The 24,755-nt window shown below is 53.6% G+C and overlaps 1 protein-coding gene across 1 annotated transcript; it reads left to right on the forward strand.

Moving 5' to 3' along the window:
• Window positions 1-5,121: 5,121 nt before the first annotated feature.
• Window positions 5,122-24,073, forward strand: WSCD2 (WSC domain containing 2). Its single transcript, XM_065851570.2, has 9 exons — window positions 5,122-5,367; window positions 11,489-12,442; window positions 16,053-16,167; window positions 16,883-17,067; window positions 17,534-17,655; window positions 18,519-18,693; window positions 19,031-19,195; window positions 19,986-20,186; window positions 22,518-24,073. The coding sequence occupies exons 2-9, from the start codon at window positions 12,073-12,075 to the stop codon at window positions 22,868-22,870; spliced, it is 1,686 nt and encodes a 561-aa protein (XP_065707642.1). The 5' UTR covers window positions 5,122-5,367; window positions 11,489-12,072; the 3' UTR covers window positions 22,871-24,073.
• The last annotated feature ends 682 nt before the right edge of the window (window positions 24,074-24,755 follow it).

The raw sequence follows: 24,755 nt of genomic DNA on the forward strand, positions 1-24,755 counted from the left end.
GGAATAGCTGAAATAGTCATTTTTCTTTCGTACAGGAACAAGCAGACCTGGACTTTATAGGATTTACTCTCCCTTCGATGCATTAACATTGACAGGAATTATCTGCAGGAGTCTCCTGGGTGTCATTTGGAGGAAGGCAGCAGCCCTTGCCGAGCTCTGCTCCCAGCCAGGTGCATAGGAATAGTAATAATAATAATAATAACAATGACAACAATAAATAATGCAATGGCCACCTTCAAGTGAAGGGGAATGCTCTGGACAGCACAGGGAAGGACTGTTGCTTTTGCAAGAAAGGAGAGGAGAGGTCTGCTCCATCCCTGTGTCAGCCCTAATTCCCAAATTTGGGATGGAGCCATCCCCTCCCCTGTCATCCCAGCCCTCAGATGCCTCTCAGCACTGAAGAGGAGGTCAGAACAAATCACTCTGCTGGCAGCAATCCCTGACCATTGCCACGCGGGAGCTGCTGGGGGAGAATGGTGACACGGGGTAAAAATGGGGATTTTGGAAGGTTTTCATGAGTTTCCCTGTTCCAAGCAGGAATACAGCTGCGTTTGCCTCACTGTGCCCCAGCTTTTCCCCATCCAGCAGCATCTCAAACGCAAACCAGAGCCAGGGAGAGCAAAGAGCATCTCCAGCTCAGCTCTAGCTGCTCAGCACTGCCCAGCACAGCACGGGGGAGCAGCCGCCTCATTTATCAACCAGTGCTAAATGAAGCCACCGAAATCCTGTGGTAAAACCATGCGAAACAACTTTGCCTCTGGATCTGCTCCTCCATCAGAGCAACAGGACAAACCCACCTGCACAGACAAAGGTTCCTCCGTTCCTCCCCTGGCAAAACACGGGTGCGGTCTCCCCAGCACCCACCAGTGGTGAACCCGCCGTCATGAGGATTTGAGGACCCATTTGGGTTGAGGATGCCCTGACCCACTGGCCACCCTGGGGACAAACCAAAACCACCCCTAGGGATGTGGCCACCTGAGCCCCAGCTCTTCTGGAGGGGGGAAACAAACTGGTCACCAGCAAAATTCCAGCCCTGCCGTGTCCCCTCTCCATCCGGAGCTGCTCCCTGCCCGGTGGCTGCTGTGGGGTGGAGGTACAAATATCACCTGTGTCCCTGTCCCTGGCCAGCCTGGCCCCACAGTCACAGAGCGCCAGCTTTTGATAATTTTTTACTAGGGCAATCTGATTTATGCCCTGTTCTCCCAGGACCTGCTGACAAATGAGAAGTTGTATTTCAGGAGTTTATCCTGCGGAACAAATAAATAGGCAGAGAAATGGAAACCTCATGAATTTTTTAAAGAGCTTATCAATGCTTTTTTCCCCTTTTTTTCCAAAGGCAGAATGGCTGAAAGAGGAAATTTTCCCTCCATCTGCATCCTGTGCTCTTCTTTTCTCTTCAATCTCTTAATCCTCTTCCTTCCAGCTTTAATCTACCCAGTTGCTTCTTTCATTTTTTTCTCTCTTTTTATTTATTTTTTAAAAATTAATTCCCACCCCCTCCAAACAATCACAAAACCAGCGCCAAGATGCCAGAGGCCCATGTCCATCTTTCTGGCCCCACAGCTCCGGCGAGCTTCCGCAGAAGCCTGTCTCAGCATTACAACATCCTTCTTCCTCTTTTCCCCCTTCTCTTACCCTAAAATGACCCCTTCAAGTTGCAGGCACCGGGCATTTATTGAGCTTGCAGGCAGCACTGGGAGAGCAGGTCCCTCCTGGGAGACTCACATCACTGTCGCTGGCATCCTAATGAGTTAATTAAGAAAAATCAGGGCAAGAGAGGTGCGAGCCCTCCAGGGATGGTTACTGGGAGATACAGCCTCCAGGAGATGCTCACTTGTGTCCCGGGGGACCGTGGCCAAGCAGCTGCTTCCCAGGGGACCAGGGAGATGCAAGCACTGGGGAGGACCCTCAAGAATCTTGTTCCTGCCCAAGCTCTATAATTGGAAAACATAAATGTAAAAGAAGAGGAGGAAAAGCATCCGCGTTGCCAGCAGAAGTTCCTTAGTTCACAGTGCTGGTTAATTCTGCGTGTTTTCTCTCTGTTTTCTGCCTCACATTGCTTAGGTTGGCCAAAGCAGAGACAAGCACCGAGAGCATGAGATTTGCTGAATATTGACTTTTAATCAGCTGCTCCCTGATAAGCTGGCCCAGCTCCCCCAGGTACTCAAACCCCTGGTAAAAGCAGGATTGTGGCGTATTTTCCACCCCCCCAGGAGGTGGGAGTCCCTGGAGGAGTGCACTGGGGGCTCAGCAAGGATAGAAATAAGAAAATGACTCAAATGAGGCTCCTTATCTGGATGCCATCATCTCAGTAACTCAGAGCCTGGCAACATTTACAAGCGCCAGCCTCATCCTCGGGAGGAAGGCAGAGTTTGGTGCCGTGGCCCTAGGGCTGCAATGCCACAACAGCATCACCTGTGAAGGCCTTGGGCTTGGGCACCCCTGTCCCCGCTGGTCCCCTCCCGCTGATGCCCTGGGGACACCGGGGATCAGGGGGAGAGAAACCCCTTTCAGCTGCACCCCTGAGTAAAACATGTGCTGCTAAAAAGTTGATACTTCAAATGATAAAAGGACCTAAATGTGGCTTCAAAACCAAACTTGTTTTTCCACATCCCAGCTCGTTAGTGGCACAGAGCAAGAAAGCAACAAGCGACCCATTTAAATTGTAGATTCTGACCTTTATGCTTAAGATGTTTTCAGACATCCTGTTTACAGCTTTTTTGTGCTGGCACTTCATAATCCTCAAAATGAGATTTTTATGCAGCCTTTTTTACTATTCTAATGCACCGCGTCATCTTTTTTTCCTGCTGAGGAGCCCTCCTGAGACAGCCTGGGTAATTAGAAGTTTCTGAAAAGACCCAAAAAGAAGAGCTGCAGCTTGCTGCCTTGGCCGCCCTGGTGTTCCCACCACAGAGGGGACCCAGCGTTTGTCCCAAACCCTTATGCAATGAAAGTCACCCCAGCGCCAGGACACAATGCGCCTTGGGCTCCGCTCCCTGGATAAGGCACCTGCAGAAAGTTCAGCCATCACTTTTGGCTCAAAACCCAACATTCTTGACGTTTATTTGGTGACATGAGTACCTGAGGACACCTAAAGCCAATGTCAAAAGTCCCCTGGCAATAACCTTGAGGCTCTTGGGGTGAAAAACACCCTCAAAGCCCTGCAGAATTGGCTTCTTCTGGGGCAGCATTGCCAGGAACAGCTCAGGCTGTTGAGTGTGATTTGGAGTCGCTTCGTTTATGTCATGGTCAAGAAAAATCTGTTTGATGTTTCAGGAAGATCCTTGATTGCTCTTTGGTCAAGTCTTGCCCAGAAGAAGCAAAATGAAACCGTCTTTAAAAGCTATTTTTGTGAGCCCTGTTTTAAACCAATGACTCTAAATTTTCCCCTACATCCATCAAAATGGCTGTAGAGCAGCTAATTTGCCAGAGACATCCAAAATTCTTGTTTCTCTGGCCTGTGCATGCTGCAAAACCTCACAAACGTGTTGGCATCACTGAGCTGCTTCCCTCGCTGCTGCCCCACACCTGCCTGCAGCACCCCCCATGCATATGTATACCCATCATGCATATATATGCCCTCTATGCGTATTCCAGCCCTTAGCTCCCAGTGGTGCAGGAGAGGGTTTAAGAGAAGCCGGCAAGCTATTTGCAGGAAGCAAACTTTGTTCTAATGGCTGCTGGTCCGGGAGAAGGCACCATGCATCCCGTTAGGAGCCCCGGAATTGCAAACATCCCACTGGGGAGCTGCGGAGAAGGCATCCCTGGTTTTACAAAATGCAAGACAGAATTGCTGGTTTTGTAGGAAAATTAGGACTGTTTGGAAGCAGGGAAAGCCCTCGGGTGGTGGGCCCAGTGTGGGGTTTGCTGGGCAAGGGACTGCCTGGCTGTCCCCAGTCGATAGCAGGTCTCATCATCCCCCCCAGTCCGCCCCAGTCCCTCCCAGTCCCTGCAGCCTTGGCCAGAGGGAGGGAGCACTGCTGGGGCGTTTGCATGGCCAAACCCAAGAAATCTAGTACTGGGCGGATAAAAATAGTACAAATTGCTTTTCAGCCCCCAGCCTGGAGCTGAGGCTCTACTTGCCAGCCTGGTTTCCTATGGAAACGAGCTGCCACAGTCTGTGCGCCTGCCTGCGCCCGCCTGGGGCAGATCTGGATGGATCCCTTGCACATGGATGCTCTCGCATCCCACATGGACCCGGCTGAGGCTGCAGTTTCCCTCGGTGGGGACTGCAGCAGGATCCAACCCTCCACTCAGCCGCTACTCTCCCGAGACTCCCGGCCTCCCCACTGCTGGCTCCGTGGGATGCTGGGATGCACAAACCTCAGCACATCGCAGCCACAAGCGGTCCCCATTGTGGGGACATTCCTCGGGGTCGCCCCCACTCCCCCAGGGCTGCCTTCTGAGCCCGTTGCCCTGCTTGCAGCAAAGATGCTTATGAGAGAAGGGTCCATGACTACTGAAGGTTGCTCCTTTAATCACGTTCATGCACGGATATTTTTTCTAGATTCTTTTCAAATTATCTCCTGACCTGCAGGGACTCAGGCTGCGCTGTGGCCTGGTGTGGTGGGGAGTGGGAGGCAGACGGACATGCTGCTGCCACCATGGGTGATGGGGCTTTCAGCTGCCACCAGCACACCCTAAAAATGCCCCCCCAGCCCTTAAAGCTGCCAATAAAAGGAGGAGGGATAGTTGAGAAATCCTCTCTCACCTTAATCACTTTATAATCGTAATTTTTCCTACTCCCAAAGTCGGGAAATTCTGAATTTCATTTTTAATTGATCTGACACAAAAATATACATATACACACTATTATTTTTTTCTTGCTAGGCCCATTCGATAAATCTCTGGCTGGATGCGAGTGCCGGGGCTGGGGGCAGCTCCCCGGGGTGGGGGGTCTAGCATCCTCCTCCGCACTCTCAGAATCCCTTGCCCTTGAGCGCACTGGGGGACCGGGGCTGACCGGGAGCCGTTTTCCATCCCCAACCTCGTTACCAAACAAGGGGGGGGAAAAAAAAAAAAGGCAAAAAAGCAGACAAATAAAGCAGAGAGGCGGGAGAGGGGTGGGAGGCGGGAGCGAAGGGGTTAAAGGCAGCGCTGCAGCCGGCGGAGGGAGCGGAGCCGCAGCGGAGCTGGATGGAGCCGTTAAGTACCGGCGCCCGGCAGCGGTTCCAGGCAGAACCGAGCGGCAGCCGGCGGGCTGGGCTCTCCGCAGCCCGGCCGGTATGAGCGGAGCTCCGGCGGCACCGCGGGGACCCGGCGGGGGCTGAGCCGCGCGGAGCGGCCCCCCCGGCCCCGCCGCTCCCGGGGGCGGCCGGCGCATGGAGCGGCGGCGGCCGGGCCGGCCTGGGAGAGCGGCCGGGGCGGGTAAGGAGCTGGCGGCGGGGGGATCGGGGGAATCCGCCGCCAAGTTGGGTTGTGGGGAAGGGGCTTCCGCGCTGGGGACGGTTAAAAACGGGGGAAATGAATTAAAAAAAAAAAGCGCAACACAGCGCATGTGGAGGCGGCGGGAGCGCCCAGGCCGGGTGGGGGGACCCCGGCGGCGGCACCGAGAGAGGGTGGGGGTCCGTTCGGTGGGGAGGAGCGGGGAGAGCTCGGCTCGAGGTTAAGGATGCTCGGCGGGAGTTGTTGGGGATTCTCGCCTGGGCAGGGATTTTTCGCTCTATTCTGCTGCTTGCGAAAAGGTTTTGTGCTTCGGAGCGGGAGACGAGCAGGGAGAGAGCTCGTCCTCCTCCTCCTCTTCTTCCTCCTCCTCCTCCCGAGACTTTGTGCAGTAACATCCTCGGCAAGAGAAATGGGGAGCGATGCTAAGCCTTCCAAATACACCTCCCCTACTTGTTTTCTTCTTTCGATACCTATGCTGACAACTTATTGGAATATTTTAATATGAAGTTAAAAGAAATGTGTGCAGGAAAAGCAGAGACAGTTGGAGAGCTGCATGAAGGTTACCTTGAGCTGAACATTATAAACTATTTCTTCTGTGAAGGCAGGATTAAATAAAGTTTCTCAGCAATTTGGAGCTGGGAAGCAGAGTCTGGCAGTGGGGACCAAGCCCCCAGCCCCGGGGTGTCCTCCCCAGCCTGGCCCTGGCCCATCTGCTTCTTCCCACCCTGCAAGTGCCGCAACCTTCCCTTCTCCAGGGATTTGTGCCGAGTTATTCTTGAAAATGGGCTTGGGTCAGGTATGGCTCACTCCTGCCCAAATGCCACCCCGGCTTTGAGGTCCCCGATGTGCAGGGTCCCGGCAGTGCTTGGGCTGGGGGAGGCTTTGCTGAGCCAGTAGCTGGATGGGATCCAGCTGTGCCTCCTTAGGGACACCCCTGCCTTCCTCCCATCCTCCTCCTTGCCCAGTTCAGAGCGGCCCCGTGTGAGCGTGCATCCCCTCCGGTGTGCGTCTCAGCTCGCTAAGTCTTATTGAAAACCGTAACTGGATTTTGCAGACTGGGCATGAAATACCTAGAGCATAATATGTATTACAACTCATTAGGTTAAGCCCATTCAGTGCTGTCTGAATGAAGTTAAATCACCTTTTTCACAGGGTTTAAGTGTGGAAAGGGTGTCACGGGTGAGGATAGCACAAAGGGGGAGAGGGAGTGCAGACCATGCAGTGGTCCGGGGAGCATCCCTCAGTGTCACCAAGACCTATCCCAAATACCGCTGTGTGTCACCACCGACACAAATCTGACACTCCACCTCCCAATGGAGCTCTCATTCTGGCCTTGCAAGGAAAAAAGTGGAAATAATGGGGAAATAGAGGCTTCTCAGCGTTGCAGGTGGGGATGGGGCTGATGCTGGCAGCAGGGATGCTCGGGGAGGGAGGCTGGGGGCCAGCAAAGGAAACCCAGGTGCCAGCAGATGGGATAAAGCTGATGGGGAGAGCCAGATAACACATGTTCTGGGGATTGTGGGGTAATTAAAATAATAATTATAATGCAGGAACACAGGGTGCTTGTCAGCAGCTGGGATGGGGGTACTGGGTGCAAGGGCTGCAGCATCTTTGCTGTGCTGGCTCAGTTAAATCATCTCCCCAGTTCCCCAGCATCCTCCGCCTGCCTAAATCTCTGGAATACATGGCTATTTTCTCCCCTGCCATCGGCATCGTGGCGTGTGCTTTTTAAATGATTCATGGCTTAAATCATTTTTCTTTTTTGAGGCATTTTCACATTTGCTTGGGGAATTCATCCTACAAGAGACTGGAATGGGCTTTGATGTAATTGCATGCGGAGGAACAGAGTACAAGGCACAAACCCCCTGTTTTGGCTCCGATTGGGCCATTGTAAAGCAAAATACATGGGGAAGCAAGCAGAGCCCTACAAACTTCTGCATGCTGGAGGGGTGGGAATACCTGGAAATCAGCAGTCCGAAGGCAACTGCATTTCTGCACCCCAGCTTGGATTTCTTTTGGGGATCCCCTTGCCTGCCCCACAGCATATCCTGCCAATGGCTGCAGGGTCAGGGTAGGGATGAGCATCCCCTGGGTGGGGGCCTGGGGTGTTCGTGGGAATTCACAGACCTGGGCAGCTGAACAGCAAATATTGTAATAGTTAAAAATTGGTTTAAAGTTGCTTAAATCAACTTAGTTAAATAAAATAGCCCTTCTCTGGATAGCACTGGTTGGTTGTTCTTGGTGCATTGAAATAACCCAGGGCAGGATCCAGCCCATTACCCCAGGGTTTATTTATAACTAACTCAGGCCTTGCAGAAATGGTGCTGGTGCATGGTGGGTTTTCATCGTCTGGAGAGTATAGGGAGCGCTAATAGGAGGCTGTCCAATTAGCATGGCCTCGTTTCTGTGGATCTCGCCTTTTACAGGCGTTAATCAATTAATCTGGGGCAGACTCTTCCCTCCAGAGGGAAGGATCTGTGATACCTCCCAAGCTCGGTGCTTCATACCCAGCTGGGCTTGTAGCTTTGACTTCTCCTTGCCCTGGTCAAGTGCTGAGACCATTGGTAAATCTTCTCCAGAATATTTAAAAATCAGGTTTTGCCCATAAGCGAGTTTAAACCCTTCCATGGATTCCCAGCAAGGGAAGAAGATTTACAAACCCTCCAACACTCTTGGAAATCCTGCACAGAAATCTGTCAGCAGATGGGCAGGTCCTGCTCTGGATTTACAAATCGGGCCAATAAATCCTGAATAAGAGGTTTTTCCTTTGCATATCTTGGTGGTTTGGCCTACAGAAGGGATTTAAAAGCTCCCCAGGGAAGCACATGCCTGAGGAACATCTCACCACCGAGGAAGAGGTACCGACCCTGGGGTGAGTTGTGACACCCCGAATCTCCTGAGTTGGCTGTTTTTAGGCACACGTGAACCTTTCCTGTGCACCTCTCCCAGCGCAGGGGATGCACAGACATGTTTCTCAGCAGAATTAAGGCAGGGAGCAGCTGAATAAATAAACTTTGCTTTGATTTAAAGGCAGGTGAGTGCTTGGCTGGCTCTGGGAGAAATATGTGGTGGGTGCTGGGTGCTCAAGGGGAGACGTGATGCATCAGGTCGTCCTGCTGCAATGGAAACCTTGATTTTTAGCTCTGTTTCATTCCCAGCAGTTACGGTATTTAAGTTCAATGTGATGCATTTCATTTGCTGCTTCTGTTTTAAAGAGTGAGAAAGGGCAAAAATCCATTTTCATGGGGCCAAAGAAGATGATGGTGGGTTGATCTGGGACCTCAAGTTGCCCAAATTCTGCCTGGGCAGCAAAACCAAGCTCCTGCTGCGGTGAACTCCTGGGGATGGAGGATGAAAGGTTTGGGAGGTGCCAACATTGGCATCCCTGGGTGTTTATGCTGGTGTCACTGGTTGGTGCTTGTGCTGGGGAGGCACGAGGGTGTGAAGCCACAGGAGGTGCTCTGCAGTGACAGAAGTCACCCATTGCCAGCACCCTCCAGAGCCAAGGGTGGGGATGGAGGGATGTGAGGCTTTCTGAGAAGGCACATGGTCCCCTCATCGGAGCAGGTGGCTTTTGGGTGACAGTAGGTCCAGGGAGCACACCAGGCGCTGTGTCCTGTACACCTCTGCTTTTCTAGGTCTCAGCAGAAGTGTTTTTGGGGAAAGCTGTGCTGTGCTTCCAGGAGAGTGGGTGAGCACCCAGGGGTGCTCAGCAGGGTGCAGGACCGAGGTGGGTGCCTGTCCCACAGGACAGCAGTCCCGGCACGTTGCCCTGCTGTGGTCATTAGACTCCATCCCATGCCGCTGTATTTTAAAGGCCTATTCTTTCCCTGTCCCTCTGATAAGAAATGCTAATGATGTGATGAAATTGGATAGTTTGGTCGCCTTCTCCTCCTAATGGAACTCTTGTGCTCATTAATTTGCTGTTTTTAATGGGTTGATTGTTCCCCTGTGCTGAGGGAACCACGTGAGCCCCTTAGTGTGTTTTGCCATGGCTGGATGTGAGGTGGTGCTTGAAGGCAGCTGAACCTTGGTGCTCAATAATTGCAGAGCAATTTGGAGACAAGACCCAAATGTATAATTTATTGGCACTTCGTTCATCCCGGTCACAGAGATGCTCACGCTGCACGGTGGAGCCCCCACGGTACCTGTGCCCACCTCCCGGTGCAACGGCTCTGCTCGGGGGGGAAGATAAATCTTGCAAATTAATGAAGATTTCCTTGGCCCCGTAGTTGTAGAGCCCCAAATGCATGGGCCAGAGCTCCCCTGCTTTCTGCCGGACACAGTGCTGCTATGTTCAGAGGGAGGTGGTCCAGGCGTGGAGGGATGGTCAGCAGGCATCCCGCTGCCAGGACGAGGATTTCAGCTCTTGGCAGGAGCGTGGCAATGGAGGTAGGCAAGGAACCAGTCCCCCTTTCCCCCCCCATCCTGGCTGCCTGCTTGTAACAGTGCAGAGTGCCTGGCAGCAGTTTTCCTGACAGCCTTTGTACCCGGCTGCCCACAGCAGCCCATGGAAGCCTGATTTTGCGCCACTGCCTGTTGCACGGCACTGGCTGGTTAATGCCCCTGTTGGCATCATTAATTTGGCTGGTAAAGTGTGTCACTGCTGTCCTCCAGCCACGCCATGGGCTGGGCTGGCACCGCTCTGCTCCTGAACCCTTGACAGGAGCTGCACCAGGGGTGCAAGTGTTGGGAGGTGCAGGCAGCGATGCGGTGCGATGCGACCCCTGGGGGACACTCACTGTTGCAGGCTGCGGTGGGGACAGGAACCCACAGGGTCCTGCTGAGGTGGCTGGTCCATCCACCTGATGTTGGCTTCATCCACACAATGTGGGGAGGGCTGGGGGTGCACAGAGCAGTGTGGTGGGGTGCTGCCAGCATCCCCCATCCCGCATGGCCACCAACAGGGTGGGACCCCCCGGTCAACCCTCCCAATCAGCCCTGATGTCCCCATCCACTGTCGACACGGTGAACATCGGTGCTGGCTCTATTTGCTGCACCCGCTGTTTGTAAACCATAGCCGGCAAGGGAGCCGTAAGCCGAGCACATTATCTTCTCCAGACAATTAGCAGAAGCATTAATGGAATATATGCAAATGTGCAGTAATTGACCTGCGACTCCGCAGTTCATGATAGAGAAGGATGAGCTCCAGATGGCTTAATGATAGTAATTTAAGCCTCTTCTTTATATGCTGCGCTTCCTTGCCGTAGCCTGGCAGGACTAAGCCCTGGCAGGGAGGAGCATGGGTGGCAGTGAGGACACTGGGGACCAGGGACAGCCCTGGAGCCATCCTGTTTGCATCCCAGCAGTGTCACAAACTGCCCCATATTCAGCCTCTAGGGGTTGGACCATTCCCTGAGCTGTGTCACCTTCATCCTGCCATGGAGGTGTTTGCAGATGCAGAAGCCCGAAGAGCAAGCAGTCTCCTTGCTCAGCTGCTCCTCAGAGTTTACTCAGTCGTTGCTCCGGCTGTATGGGCACCAAGCGTGGCTGGGGAGGGGACGGTTTGAGGGAACTCGAGGGGCTCGTGACCCCCCAGTGATCTGCCCCCCGCACCGTGCTCAGCCCTGAGCTCCACAAAGGTTCACCTGGCAGAGCCAAAGGTATTTGAATAACCACTCTGGGAACCCAAATTAAAATATTTATGTATAATTCATGCCATATGTTCCACCAATATTTTTTATTTAATCAACTGAAGACAGATGGCAGGAACATAGAGGCCATTAAACTAATGGCACTTTGTCTTTCCATTTATTTTCATCTCCTTTCCTGAAATAAGACAGGTCTGTGACAGCCAGCACACCCTGGGCACGGGGCCGTCCCTGTCACCTCTGGCATGCTGGCAAGGTGTGGTGGCAGTGACATTTCCCACTGTGAAGGTGGAGCTCACCACGCAACCCGGTGTGGCTTTGTCCTGAGCACCACATTGACATCTCCCTCCTGTCCTGCATCCTTGTGCTGGGGGGAGACAGAATGGCCCCTCCGCAGGGCTGGGAGGTGATGGGGAGTCCGGGCATCCCCCTGGCCACGCAGGGGGACTGGACCACAATCTCCCCGCAGCCCGGGATGCTTTCCTGAGTGTGCCTCTCTCTTTGACTTACAGGTGGAGATTTCTTGCCCTGGGAGTGAGATGAATGGGGTTTCATCAAACAAAGGCTCCCAGGCAGCATTTCAGGCTCCAAGACGCGTCCAGGGACTTTTCATTCTTTGTCTGAAAGGCGGCCGGTGTCGTTGCCATTAGAGAGATGCCTGCGAGAGCCAGGGCCGTGGAGCGAGCGAGGGGAGCTGCGTCAGCTCATCGGCTTTCAAATCACCTTCAAACCCTCCCATTCCTTAACATGATCCCTCCAGCAGCCCGGGCTCCGGGGCACAGCCGGGGGGCTTTGCCAGGAGGAGAATAAACCGGGGACGGCGGCAACTGCCAGCGCTGGAGAAACCTCCCGTGCACAGTGGGAGGTACCCCAAAATCCGCCCCCACTGCCTTATCCAGCCCTCCTGGACTTCAATAGGGTCAGACAACAGCTTTGCACAGCCTCACTCTGCAGCCCTCACTGTGATTTTTGGGGCACCCATCTGCTCCCCTGGGAGCCACCTCCAGCCTGGGGGGGCAAACTCCCTGGGAACATCCCTGGGGCCGGAGAGCAGCTCCCCCGCGGCGCCGGCTGCCGCGGAAGGGATGAAGACGCTATGGCCAAATTATTGGTAAAACTCCAGCGGTATTTTCGGCGCAAACCCGTGCGTTTCTTCACGCTGCTGGCTCTGTACCTGGCGGCTGGCAGTTTGGTTTTCCTGCACTCGGGCTTTGCCGGGGAGTCCACGGTGACAGGGACCCAGCGTGTCCCCAGGGAGGGACCGGGGCTGCCCTACCTGGGGGTGATGCAGCTGAGCCGCGGGTTCAAGGCGGCAGCGACAATGCCCGAGGGGGGACGGCGACACGGTCCCTGGTTCAAAAGCACCTCCAAGGAACCTGTGGAGAGGGGCAAAGCTGGAGACCACAGCAGCAGCCGGAGCTGGGCGCTCAGGGGCAGGAGCGGCCGCGAGAAGGAAGAGGACAGAGGTAAGGGCTGGGGACACACGGGGCCGGGGGGATCCATCCTCTTGGCCGCTCCTGGGGAAGCCTCATGTGCCGGGGCAGTGGTCTCTGAGCTGGTTTGGTTGTGCATCCCTTCCAGGAACAAGTTTCTGAGCACGTGCTCCCATTAGATGTGAATTTATTTATTTATGAACCACGTGCATATGCTACTCCAGTGCCAAGATTTTCTTCCTGTGCTCCATGCTGCCCTGGGCATCCCCTGGGGTGCAGCACCCTGCTTCGGGGACTACTGGTCCAGAGGATGTTCCCAGAAAAATCTTCTCCCTCCTTCCACTCCTTTCTCCCCAACTGTCAATAATCCACTTTTATTTTTCCATTTTCCCTCTTTCCCACTTGTGCACCATCACGCTCTGGGTTACACCTTGCTGGGACAGGCATTTTTGGGGGTGCCAGCTGGGGAGAGGCTGCACCCCATCTCCATCCCACCCTTTGGCTGTGCCATGGGCCAAATTCGGTGTTAATTCTTTTGGCCCCAATGAACTTTAAAACCAGATTTGTGGCCTGTTTTCTAATTTACTGGTACGTTCAGGCAGGAGCTGGCAGAGTTTGCTGTGCAGGCAGGGCTGGGGTTTGACTTTTCAAGCCGGGAGATCCCAGCCTGAGGTGTGCGGTGTGTTGTCAGGTGGGACTGTTATTAATGAACAAGGATAACTGAATGTAGTCGTTCTCATTGATTTTTAAAATGTCATCTATTTATCCTGAAGGCAGCTGTGTGCAGACATACTCACACGCTTACTCTGAATTTGGGTGGGAGCGAGCTGCCCATCAGGGCTTTTGCATCATCCCAGTCATTACTCAGCTCATCGCCTCCCTCTCTGGCACCCACAAGCACCCTGTGCCAGCAGATCTCCCCCAAACACACCCCGTGTCCCACCTGTGCTGGCTCTGCTGCCCCTCAGTGAAGGAGGTTGAGGTTGGATCTGGGTAACAATTTCTTCCCCAAAGGGCTGTGGGGCATTGGAACAGGCTGCCCAGGGCAGTGCTGGAGTCACCATCCCTGGAGGGTTGGACAGATGTGGAGATGAGGTTCTCAGGGACATGAGTTATTGCCAGGGGTGGGTTAACATTTGGACTCTGATCTTGAGCCTGTGCCCCAAAGCCGGGCTTTTCTAGGAGCTGCCCACAGGGCTCGGCTCCTGTGGTTCCCTGAACATCCTCCTGGGTGGAACAGGGGGTGCATGGCTTGGAGAGAAGCAGGAAACCCCCACCCCATGGCAAACTGGAGGTTTCAGGGGGGTCATGATGCTGAGCCAGGCTTGGTCCCCCAGGCCTTGGTCCCCTCAGCCTACCACTCTGGGCAAGACACACAATCCAGGGTTGGACTGGTGAGGAAAAATGGCTTGTGGTGCTTATGGGATGTTCTCATACTAAAATGAGATTAAAAGGGAGTTTTCCCGTTGTGCCCCCTGACAGAGGGCTCTCTGGGAACATTTCAGAGGTGCATGTGGCTGAGTTGCTCCATTAATGTGAACTGACATTTAGTGAATCCTCACCAGATGGCTGACGAGCCCAAGCTGTCGCTCACCGTACTAACCCCAAGCAGTCGCTTGTGTCACTGGCCATATGCCCCGTGTCCCCCATCATTAACCTCTGCCGGTGCCACCGTGCCTGGCCCTGGTGGGGGCTGCAAGGGACAGGATGCTGGTCTTGGCCATCAGTGCTTTTAGCTGTTCCTAGGTGCTCTGCGAATATTGTCTTTCCCCTTTTTAATCTTAATCTCATGTAGGAAGGCTTGATATGGGCAGCGGTTAATGGCAGAGCATCTCTGCATCTCCCGAGCAGGATGGTGCAGAGAAATTCTCCAGCCTGATCAATTCCCTGAGCTGGCGTGCCCATGGGGCTGGCAGAGCCTTGGAGACAGGTGCTGACATCCCCCTTGCTCCCCTGCTCCTCCTGGGCCGGCTGGAGGGAGCAGGCAAGTTTTAATGATAGTGGTAATTAAGCACGGAATGGCTTAACAAGGTGGCTGTGGAGGCTCTGCCATGTGAAATCACTCCACAGGGAATCCTGCTCCTAAAATCAGCTCTGGTTTAGCTAGCAGGATGTGTGGCTTTGGCTTGCTGGGGCAATGTGCCTTCCTCCTCTTCTCTCTCCTGATCCTCTGATAACCCCAGTTTCAGGCCAGTGCTGCAGCTTTACAAGGCACAGCTCGAGGGCAGCCCCATCTCCCAGGGAAATGGCTTCATCTCCTCCACATCCCCGTGCAAAGGTGCATCTCTTGCCTTAAATGTGGGGGCATTTTGGGGAGCAGTGAGTGCCACGTCCGTCTCTGGTCCTTTGCTGGACATCTCCAGCTGTTGCCAGTTGGGGCCCCACCGTGTCACATGAGCAAGTGATACCATGAAAAAAGAGGGACACAGCCGAAGATGTCCCTGTACCTGCTCTCGCTCCTCCTTCACTTGTCCTCGTCTCTCCCTAATTATTCTGGTGGCCTCCCTAATAAGTTGCAGCACGCAGATGATGAGAGTGATGGATTGAAGGTGACACACATCCGTCACCAGCTCTGTGCAAACAACTGGAGTCATGTCACGCTGCTTAGATCTGTCCTGGCCCAAACGAGCTGACCTGCTGAAACCTGCTCAGTGCTGTGGAAATACCACGTCGTGCTGCGAGTAATTGGGAGCGAGGAGTTATGACTCTGGGGGTTAAAGTTATCAGGTGTATTTATTTCTTTCAATCTTCCTCTTCCTCCAGGTTGGCTGGAGAAGCCACTTTGCAGTGCTGGTGGGGAAGGTGGGAGTGTGTGTGTGGGGCACACCAGGCTGGGGGGTCTGCAGAACACTGGGTTCAGGGACCCCCAACAGATGCAAAATCCAAGCAGGAGGTGAGAAGTGTTATCCCGTGGCAGGGTTTGGTATTGGGGTAGCGCATGTGGGGATGCTTTGCTATTAGAGGGGTAATTTGGTGTGTGGTGAAGACATGGAGATGAAAGGAGACACAGGGTGAAAACAAGACCCCCAGCCGACACAGAGCATCGCAACGGATGCACAGGCAAGGAGGTGGCTGCTTGTTTTCAGATTATTGAGAAAGGCTCCATTTGTCAAATAGATGATTTCACCCTAACTATTTATTCAGCTCTATGCCCTGTCTACCGGCATCTTCATTTGCACAAGAATCGGCCTTTACTTTGCCAAGTGTTAGTGCTTGGCAAATATCCCCCACCTCCATGGCTGGGATGGGGAAAATGAGCTGCTGGCTGAAGAAAATTTGTTTTAAAATGTATATCTCCATCCTGCCCACCGCTGTGTTCCTGATGGTGCAGAGTAAAGGGGACATAACTTGTCTCTTTTTGGAGCTGTTTGCTCAGTTTTGAGGCCAGTGGGAAGGAAGAGGATAAAGAGGAGAAGCCTCAGTACAGAGCAGCAGCATCCTTGCTCTCCAGAGAGGGTGTTTCTGGGCTTTGCCTGCCTTTGCTCGTGGCATTTGCAGGGACACGTTATACCCAGACATGAGCTTCTAAATCAAATGAACAAACATTGCTGCACATCCCTATTTAGGGAAAAGTCAGAAGAGGGGGTGAGAACTCAGTGTGCTCACCCCAACTGGTTCTCACCCCCTCTCCTCTTCCCCACAGCGAGATATATCGGCTGCTACGTGGACAACACTCGCCGGCGCACGCTGCGCGGCGTGTCCTTCTTCGACTACAAGAAGATGACAGTCTTCCGTTGCCAGGACAACTGTGCCGAACGGTAGGGCGGGAGACAAGCACCGTGTCTCCATCAGTTCCCACGTCTCCATCAATTCCTGCACCACATCTCCATCAATTCCCTCTCAACATCAGCATTCCTCTGCTGTCACAGTTCCCTGCCCCGGCTGCTACCCTCCCCTTCCTTTCTTATCTTTACATTTATGCCATTTTGAATTTTTTTATTGTTTGTTTGGTTTTTAATTCACTGGTGTTTACCAGGGCCCCATTTTCCTCCCCCTGAAAAAGGTTGGGGAGGATAATGATGGACTCCATCCTCATATGGGGCGATGTGAGGGCTCTGATTCAGTGCTGGAGAGTAGGAATAGGATGGGAAGAATAAAGTAGACCAGAGGGTGTTTTGAAAAGATGGACCAAACATATTACAACAACACAAAAATTTCCAAACGCTTTAATGAGATACCAGGTTTTAGTAACCTTTTTGTAAATGCTCTTTGTTCCCTCCTCCTGCTGTTTGGGCTGTAAGAGTTTCATTCACGGGCGGTTTGTGGTTGCAGAGATACTGTGATTTCAAAGTGGGTCTGTCTTTTTGAAACGCCCAGTGTTTTCAGTTGGAGGGGACCTACAGTGATCCCCTAGTCCAGCAATGCACCCTTGGGTGCTGTGCTGTTCCCAGCACTGGGGATGCTCCTGCAAACCCCACCTGGAGCCAGGGGGTGCCCGGGGATGTGCTGACCACCCCATCTCCCTCTCCCCAGGGGTTACCTCTACGCGGGGCTGGAGTTTGGCGCCGAGTGTTACTGCGGGCACAAGATCCAGGCGTCGAACGCCAGCGAGTCCGAGTGCAACATGGAGTGCAAGGGGGAGCGGAGCAACACTTGTGGGGGGGTCAACCGCCTGTCCATCTACCGCCTGGAGCTGGCCCAGGAGTCAGCCAGAAGGTGTAAGTTGGTGGCATTGATGTCCTGACTCAGCCCTGAAATGGGGGGACTCCTCGTGGCGCCAATGGGAGGGAGTCCCAATGTCCCCGTGCTGCGTGAGCCAGGTGGTGGCTTTGGGGGGTTCAGGTCTCTGTCTGGGGTGGTTTTTCTCCTACAAACCATGGGAATCCCCTCAAGATCATCGAGGCCAATCGTAAGCTAACAGTGGCACAAACCCCCGTCCTTAAGAACCTCATCTCTGTGCTTGTTTAACCCCTCCAGCGATGCCAGAGGGTGACGAGAGCCAGAGAAAAGTGGCTGCTGTGCTGATGGGTGGTTTGAGGAATCAATGGGGGCGAGGACATGCAGAGACTCTCGCTCCCGAGCCTGGGGTAGGCGGGGTGTAGCAGCATCATTTTTGGGGTGCAGCCCCTTGGGGCTAGGTCAGCATCGCTCGCAGCACCCCTGTGACCCCTCTGTCCCTCGCAGATGGCAGCGCGATATTTCGGGGGTGCTTCCGCCAGCCAGACAATGTCTCCATCGCCCTGCCCGTCAGCCGGCTCATGCTGAACATGTCGGTGGACAAATGCGTGGACTTCTGCACCGAGAAGGTACCGGAGGGCTGGAGGGTGCAGGTTGAAAGCTCAATCATGTAAATTGTCACCAGAAAGGGTCACACTGGGCAAATTTCAGTCTGATTTAGTGTAATAATTCTGTGTATCCAAACTATAAAGGCTCAAATTGATTGTGTCATCAGTCAGGGGAAAGGCTGGCAGTGGGCATTGCTGGAGTATTTATTAATTAAAATTAGGTAAATTATTGGAGGAAAATAAAGAGCTGCAGGTGGGGACAGTCCTGTCCTCCCTTCATGGCCTCCCTGGCAGAGGACAGTGGGGAATAAACCATCACATCACTTAAATAAAAGCAGCTGCTCCATCACTGGCTCCGCTTTCCCATTGCTCGGTGTGTAAATAACCGGAGCCCCTCGATTAACCTGGTGCTGCCACAGCCTGGCAGTAAATCGCTGAACAGGCCTCATAACTCTGCGCTTTGAAACGCCGGCAAGTCCTCCATGGGGCTGTCTGATGGCTCTCAGTGACCTCGGTGTGGGTGACAAACTCACAAATGACATGCCGCAGCTCTCCCGGGAGCACCAGTGCCTGGCTGCTTTGCTGCCCAACCCCGCAGGCGGCTTGGCCACGCCATGGGAAAGTCGGGGTGCAGGGGGTTTTGGGTTTCTGCAATGGGCTGCTTGGATGGCTGGCTTGAAGGATGCCACGACGAGTTCAAAGGATGCTGCAACCAGCTTGAAGGGTGCTGTAATAGCTTGAAGGATGCTGCAAACCACCCTGCGCTGCACAGCAGGGCTGTGAGGGTGAGAATGGGTACGGGGAGCAGAAGAAGGGTCTGCAGTGGGGACTGGACCTGGTGCCACCAGCCCCCCCCCCCCCCTCCCTTCCCCTGTCCCCTGCAGGAGTACCCACTGTCGGCGCTGGCCGGGACCTCCTGCCGCTGCGGCTTCCCCACCACGCTCTTCACCCTGCACGAGCGTGAGGATGAGCAGCTCTGCGCCCAGAAATGTGCTGGTGAGGAGTTCGAGAGCTGCGGCACCGCCGAGTATCTCCTCGTCTACCAGACCCAAGTTCAAGGTGAGGCAGCGCCGGGCTGGCCCTGCCTGCTGTGGGCAGGGGATGGGTAGGGACTGCTCCAGCTCCTGCCTGGGCACACCAGCAGAAAGCGAGCATGAGATGGACCGTCTATTTGACTCTCCTTAAAAATTATAATTTATTTAAATTCCCGGGAAGTCAATCCTCCCCTGCACAAACAGCTTTCATTACTGCCTGGCCCAGCGCAGGAGAGAGCAGTTTGCTCTCCGCCTTGTCAGAACTGGGATATCTCTGTTGGAAGTGGGATATCTCTGTAGGAAGCAGGATATTTCTAGGAAAACCCTGTTACCCTGACGTGCTGGGACTGCTCTCCCCGCAGACAACCGCTGCATGGACAGGAGGTTCCTCCCCAGCCGGGCCAAGCAGTTGGTGGCCCTGGCCAGCTTCCCCGGTGCCGGCAACACCTGGGCACGCCACCTCATCGAGCTGGCCACCGGCTTCTACACCGGCAGCTACTACTTCGATGGGTCTCTCTACAACAAAGGTGAGAGGGGAGTTCATCGCTGGGGATGCACCAGTCCCACCAGAGCTGGGAGAAGGTCCTGGTGTCACCCCTTGGGTTTGCAGGAGGGGACAGCAGTGCTGGGTACCACCAATCCTGCTCCCTGGGATGGTTTGGGCTGGATGTGTCCTGGTCCAAAGGATATCAAAGGGACGTGACATCGCATATGCCCTGTCTAGAACCTCCCTGTGCTACACACCAGCCTTGGCAAGGACCAGTTTGAGGTAGAACTGGGGTTTCACCATTATGCTGGTGGTTTTTAACCCACCATGGCGGTTAGAATGTTCTAGAGGAGGGGCCGGAGCATCTCTGACCCTGGCAAGCCTTTTATGCCCCTCAAAAAAGGATGATGGGTTTTTTTGATCAGATTTCCCCAGGAGCTGGTGTTTGTGGGCACTCTCATGCTGGGATGCATAAAGTGAGAAGCAAATTAAGTCACAGCTGCGTGGTGAGGAGGACTTGTGCAGTATTTGGGAGCACACAGTGCTGGTGACACCAGTATCCTGAAGGACAAATGTCCCCACGTGGATCCTGAGTAACTGCAGATAAAAATAGTGACATCTCAGGGCAGCTGAGGAACATTGACCCCCTGTTCAGTCCCCATGCCCACAACCTACCCTCTCATTGACTCATAACTCAGGCAAATAAATGATTTCCATCTGGGAGATGGATGCAAATTCTACCACAAGCCCCAGCTGTAGCTTGCTTTTATTATTTTTATTAACGTCAGCACCAGCCAGTTCTCAGACACCCGCTTGCTGTGTCCCGGCAGGGTTCAAGGGCGAGAGGGACCACTGGCGCAGCGGGAGGACGATTTGCATCAAAACCCATGAGAGTGGCCAGAAGGAGATTGAATCCTTTGATGCCGCCATCCTGCTCATCCGCAACCCCTACAAGGCTCTGATGGCCGAGTTCAACCGCAAATACGGGGGTCACATCGGCTTCGCTGCCCATGCCCACTGGAAGGGCAAAGGTAGGCTGGGGGGGCTCAGTCACTGGAGCTGTAAAGCCGGTGTTTAAGCCCAGCAAAACCTGAGTCTGGTCTCTATGGGGGAGCCTTGGCTGTGCCTCCACTTTGGGGTCCCCATGTCCATCTCCTGGCATGATCCACGGCATTGCCGGGCATAGCCGCGGGCTCCTGTGTGGATGGGATGGGAATGGGATGGGGTGGGATGGGGATGGGATGGAGAAGCAGAGATGCTTGGCTGTTAGGTGCTGTGTTGGGTCGCTAGGGCTGCAGGTGCAGGAGGACAGACCCAGCTGATGTGCAGGGCAGTGCCTGTGATGTCCCCTGTCCCTTTGCCACCTTCTCACTGGCAGCAATGGCAGCTACAGCCCAACCCAAGGGACATTTGCAGGGCCAGGTGTTATTTTTGTGCTCCCAGATGCCACCTTTCCCATGCACAGGAGTGTTGTGGAGGCTCATTAATTATCACAATTTAGAAATTGCTGTTGTGGCATTGACTTCATTGGAAAGAGTTAAAATATTTAGCTTGATTGAACATCTGCTACCCTTAATTCCGAGTTTATTTAGGGGGAGCTTTTGCTGTTGTTGCTGCTATATGCCTGGATTTCTTTGTCACCCTGTGCTTGCATTGCCAGAGGCAGCTCAGCCCCACTTTCCCCATCGCCCCATCCCATAAAACCAGGGAACAGAAATGTCCCACTGCTTCCTCAGTGGCTTTTCTTCCTTGGGGGGGACGTTGCCCCCACCACAGTGGAGTATGAGCATCTTGCCATAGTTTTTATCCACATCTGCAGCATCCCAAAGGAAAGCTGCAAATTGCAGATACAGCCAGGATGCGGGGAGGCAGGATGAACCCCTCACTGGAGCCTGAAAACCAGCCCAGAGGAACCTTCCTGAGTCCCTACACCCCCGGGCTGTCCCGCACCTCATGTCCCCACAGGGATGGGGTACAGACAGAGGGGACCCTTCTCTGCACCCTGATTTGGACACGCATCAAAACATAACCCCAAATTCTTTCCAAAGGATGTATGGTGTAATTAGCTGCTGGGTTAATTGTCAGATTAATTACCCTTGAAACAATTTGCCCAGAAAGATGGAGATTTTCCAGGGCTGGGGGGTTGCTGAGAGCTGTTGGTTTGGCACAGGGGGGCAAATGGACACCTCCCCCAATTCACTGACCCCCCATGAAGAGTGAATGCTCAACGAGGACAGTTCACTTGTGCCACGTCTGCAATTAGCACTGGGGTGCAGGGTTAAATAAATCATCCAGAGGACAAAATAGAGTGATGTAAGGTGAGTAATTAAGAGAGGGCAGGGGGCTCCCATGGCCAGCCCGCCCTGCAGAAAGCCCCTTGCTCTCTGCAGCCCAGCTCTCCAAACTGTTTCCTTCTCCCAGGAACTAAATTTTGGGGGAAAAAGAAAACATGAGGCACCCTCTCGCCAGGCTTTCCCACAGCTGCCGGTGCTGGGAGGGATTTTCCTTCCCCCCAGTTCCCAGCCCGCGTGGAGCCCACAGAGGCCACGGCCGCCACGAAACCTCCACTTGGTTCCGTGACATTAATTTTACAATATCCCTGGAGCGGCTCCAAAGCAAAGTTTTATGTGATATGATTACACAAGGTGAATTGTCCTGTATCTGTTTAATGAAACAGATACTGTGTTTAACGATTCTTTGGGGAATTAAATAGAGTTAAGCTATTAATCAGGCATCAGTTTCTGGGGGAGGACGAGAGGAAGAGGCAGATACATCCATCTCATAACACATAAAAGCTTTGGGTATAGGGTACTGCCAGGAGAGTTGTGGCTTGTTATTGATGTTTCATTATCCCTTTTATCCCCTGATTTATATGGGAGGATCAATTAGTGAGAAGGATAATTTGGGAACAGACTTTTCAGCAGGGCCTGTTGTGATAGGACAAGGGGTGATGGTTTTAAACTAAAGGAGGGAGATTCAGGCTGGACGTGAGGAAGAAATTGTTGCCCCTGAGGGTGGTGAGAGCCTGGCCCAGGTTGGCCAGAGAGGTGATGGATGAACCATCCCTGGAGACATCCCAGGCCAGGCTGGACGGGGCTCTGAGCAACCTGAGCTGGTGAAGATGTCCCTGCTCATGGCGTGAACTGGATGAGCTTTGAAGGTCTTTTCAACCCAAAACATTCTGTGATTCTATGATAACTGAAAGATTTGGTCGAGTGTTTGGACTCAATGATCTTGAGTGTCTCTTCCAACCAAAATGATTCTATGATTTCAGCAGGGAGCTCAGGCTTCTGGAATGAGAGATGTGGGATGCAGGAGGACATGGGAAGACACCCACTAACCGTGTCCTCTGCTCCTTCCAGAGTGGCCAGAGTTTGTGGCCAACTACGCGCCCTGGTGGGCAACCCACACGCTGGACTGGCTGCGCTACGGCAAGAAGGTGCTGGTGGTGCATTTCGAGGATCTGAAGCAGGACCTCTTTGTGCAGCTGCAGCGCATGGTGGGGCTGCTGGGCATCACCGCCTGCCAGGACAGGCTGCTGTGTGTCGAGGGACAGAAGGACGGCAACTTCAAGCGATCGGGCTTGAGGAAATTGGAATATGATCCATACACTCCCGAGATGCGGAAGATGATCAGCGGCTACATCAAAACGGTGGATGCGGCTCTGAAACTCCGAAATCTGTCGGGGGTGCCGGACGATTATTACCCAAGATGATGATGATGGTGGCGGGGGGGACCTGACCCTGCGTGGCGAGGAAAGGCTCGGTCTGCCCGGCCTCTACCTCCTTCCACCCAGTGGGTGGCTTTTCTTTTAATTCTCCATCTGCTGCTATTAGCTGTTAATTAATTCCCTGCATGAGCAATGAGTGATCCCCAGCCAGTGCTGAGCTTGCTTGGCCAACGCCGATGCGGATCCAAGGGGATGTGGGTGCCTTCATTCCCCCTGCTACGGGGTTCCTGCTCTGTCCCACTCCCGTTTCGGCTGCCCCAGCGCCCACCTTGGCAATGGGCATGGGTGTCCCTAACATCCCCTCGCTCCATGCCCAACCCTGGGGGGGCTGCCTGAACTCCATGGAGCCCATCGCCCTTCCCAAGGAAGGAGAGACCGGGGGGGGGTTGCCCCACGTGGGTGATGCCCCCCTCGATCCTGCTTGGGGTGATGGAAAACAAGAGGGGCGTGCAGGGGACAGCGGTGCCTCCTGATGGGGTGGCCATGTCCCAGTGGCCAAATCCTGCCTGTGGGACCCCCACCCCCCCCAACAAGCAAGTGAAGCCAAAGCATCTCCCAGAGCCTCGGGAAAACGCTGTTTGCTACGTTGGCTTTGTGCAGAGCTGCATGTGTCCCCAGCTGTCCCCACCCTGTGTCACCTCCCAGCCTGTCCCGGCTTTGCCACAAATGAGCTCTCTCTCCTCCTCCCATCCCGCGTGTCCCCTTTGGATGTAGGTGCAAAAGCCATATATTGTACGCAGCCTTTTCTAGAGTTTAGGTATTTAATGATTGGCTTGGGACTCTTGATCTTGCTAGAAATGACATGTGCAGGTCAGAATCTAGAGACACCCCTCAGTCTATATTCAAAGAGAGAGAAGAAAACTCCGTGGAGAAAAAGGAGAATTTAAATAAAATATATTTTTCTAACGTGCGTGCGGAGCAGACACGGGCAGCGATGCTGGGGGACTCCGGGTCCCTGTTTCTTTGCACGGAGGTGGGCGAATGTGTTTTTGAGGAGCAGATGCCCTGTTTTTAACTCTTCCCTTGACAAGTGCTGGAGGTTTTCTAGGAAAGCGGGTGAGCCCCATCCCGGCAGTGGGAATGGAGCCGACCCCAGCTCCTTCACTCGCAGCAGCCCGGGGGCTGCCTACCTCGGTCACAACAAATCCTCAGGTTAATCCAGCTATTAAAGGAGAGTTTTTGTTGTTATTCTGCTTTCCCGTGTGTTTGTGGGGCCACCCAAGAACCCGCACCCACCCCGGGAGGTGGGATTGATGTGGGCAGCTCCTCTCGCCCATCTTCAATCACATTAATGTGATTAAACACAGCCAAAGTGGCTCCTTCATGGGAGTTTTATTACGTGTACTCTGTCCTTACAGGCAGGTTTATTCGGGTGTGCGGGGGGAGCGGGGAGATTTACTATGGGTTTTATTCCCATTGCCTCCTGTCCATCCTTGGCTCTGGAGCAAGAGCCACCTCAGGGCAATTTATTCCTTTTCACTTATCTGGAGATGGTGAAATCCCTATCTTTTTTTCTTTTTTTAATAGCATTGGGTATGATTTGTTCTGACAGGCACCATCAGAGGAAGGGGCAGCATTCCCTTCTGCCCTCTGGAAGTCATTAAACCCAAAAAGCCAATAAATCCCCAAACTAAAAGAATTAAGAGAAGACATCACGTGCAGCCAACATGGTCCTGGGCTGCAGCTTGTAAGGTGGAAGGGGAAGGGGCTGACCCCAGCATGGGGACCTCCAGCCCGAGGTCAGCCTACCTTATAGATACATATATATTTTTTTTAATTATTTTTTTTCCTATGGCTTTAAGATCACCAAAGCTTAGTGCTTTTATTTCCCTGCAGTTGTGTTGCGGTTTGTTTTTTGGTTTTTTTCAAT

This window comes from Patagioenas fasciata, chromosome 17 (assembly GCF_037038585.1).
Source record: "Patagioenas fasciata isolate bPatFas1 chromosome 17, bPatFas1.hap1, whole genome shotgun sequence".
In the NCBI taxonomy this organism is placed as follows: domain Eukaryota; kingdom Metazoa; phylum Chordata; class Aves; order Columbiformes; family Columbidae; genus Patagioenas; species Patagioenas fasciata.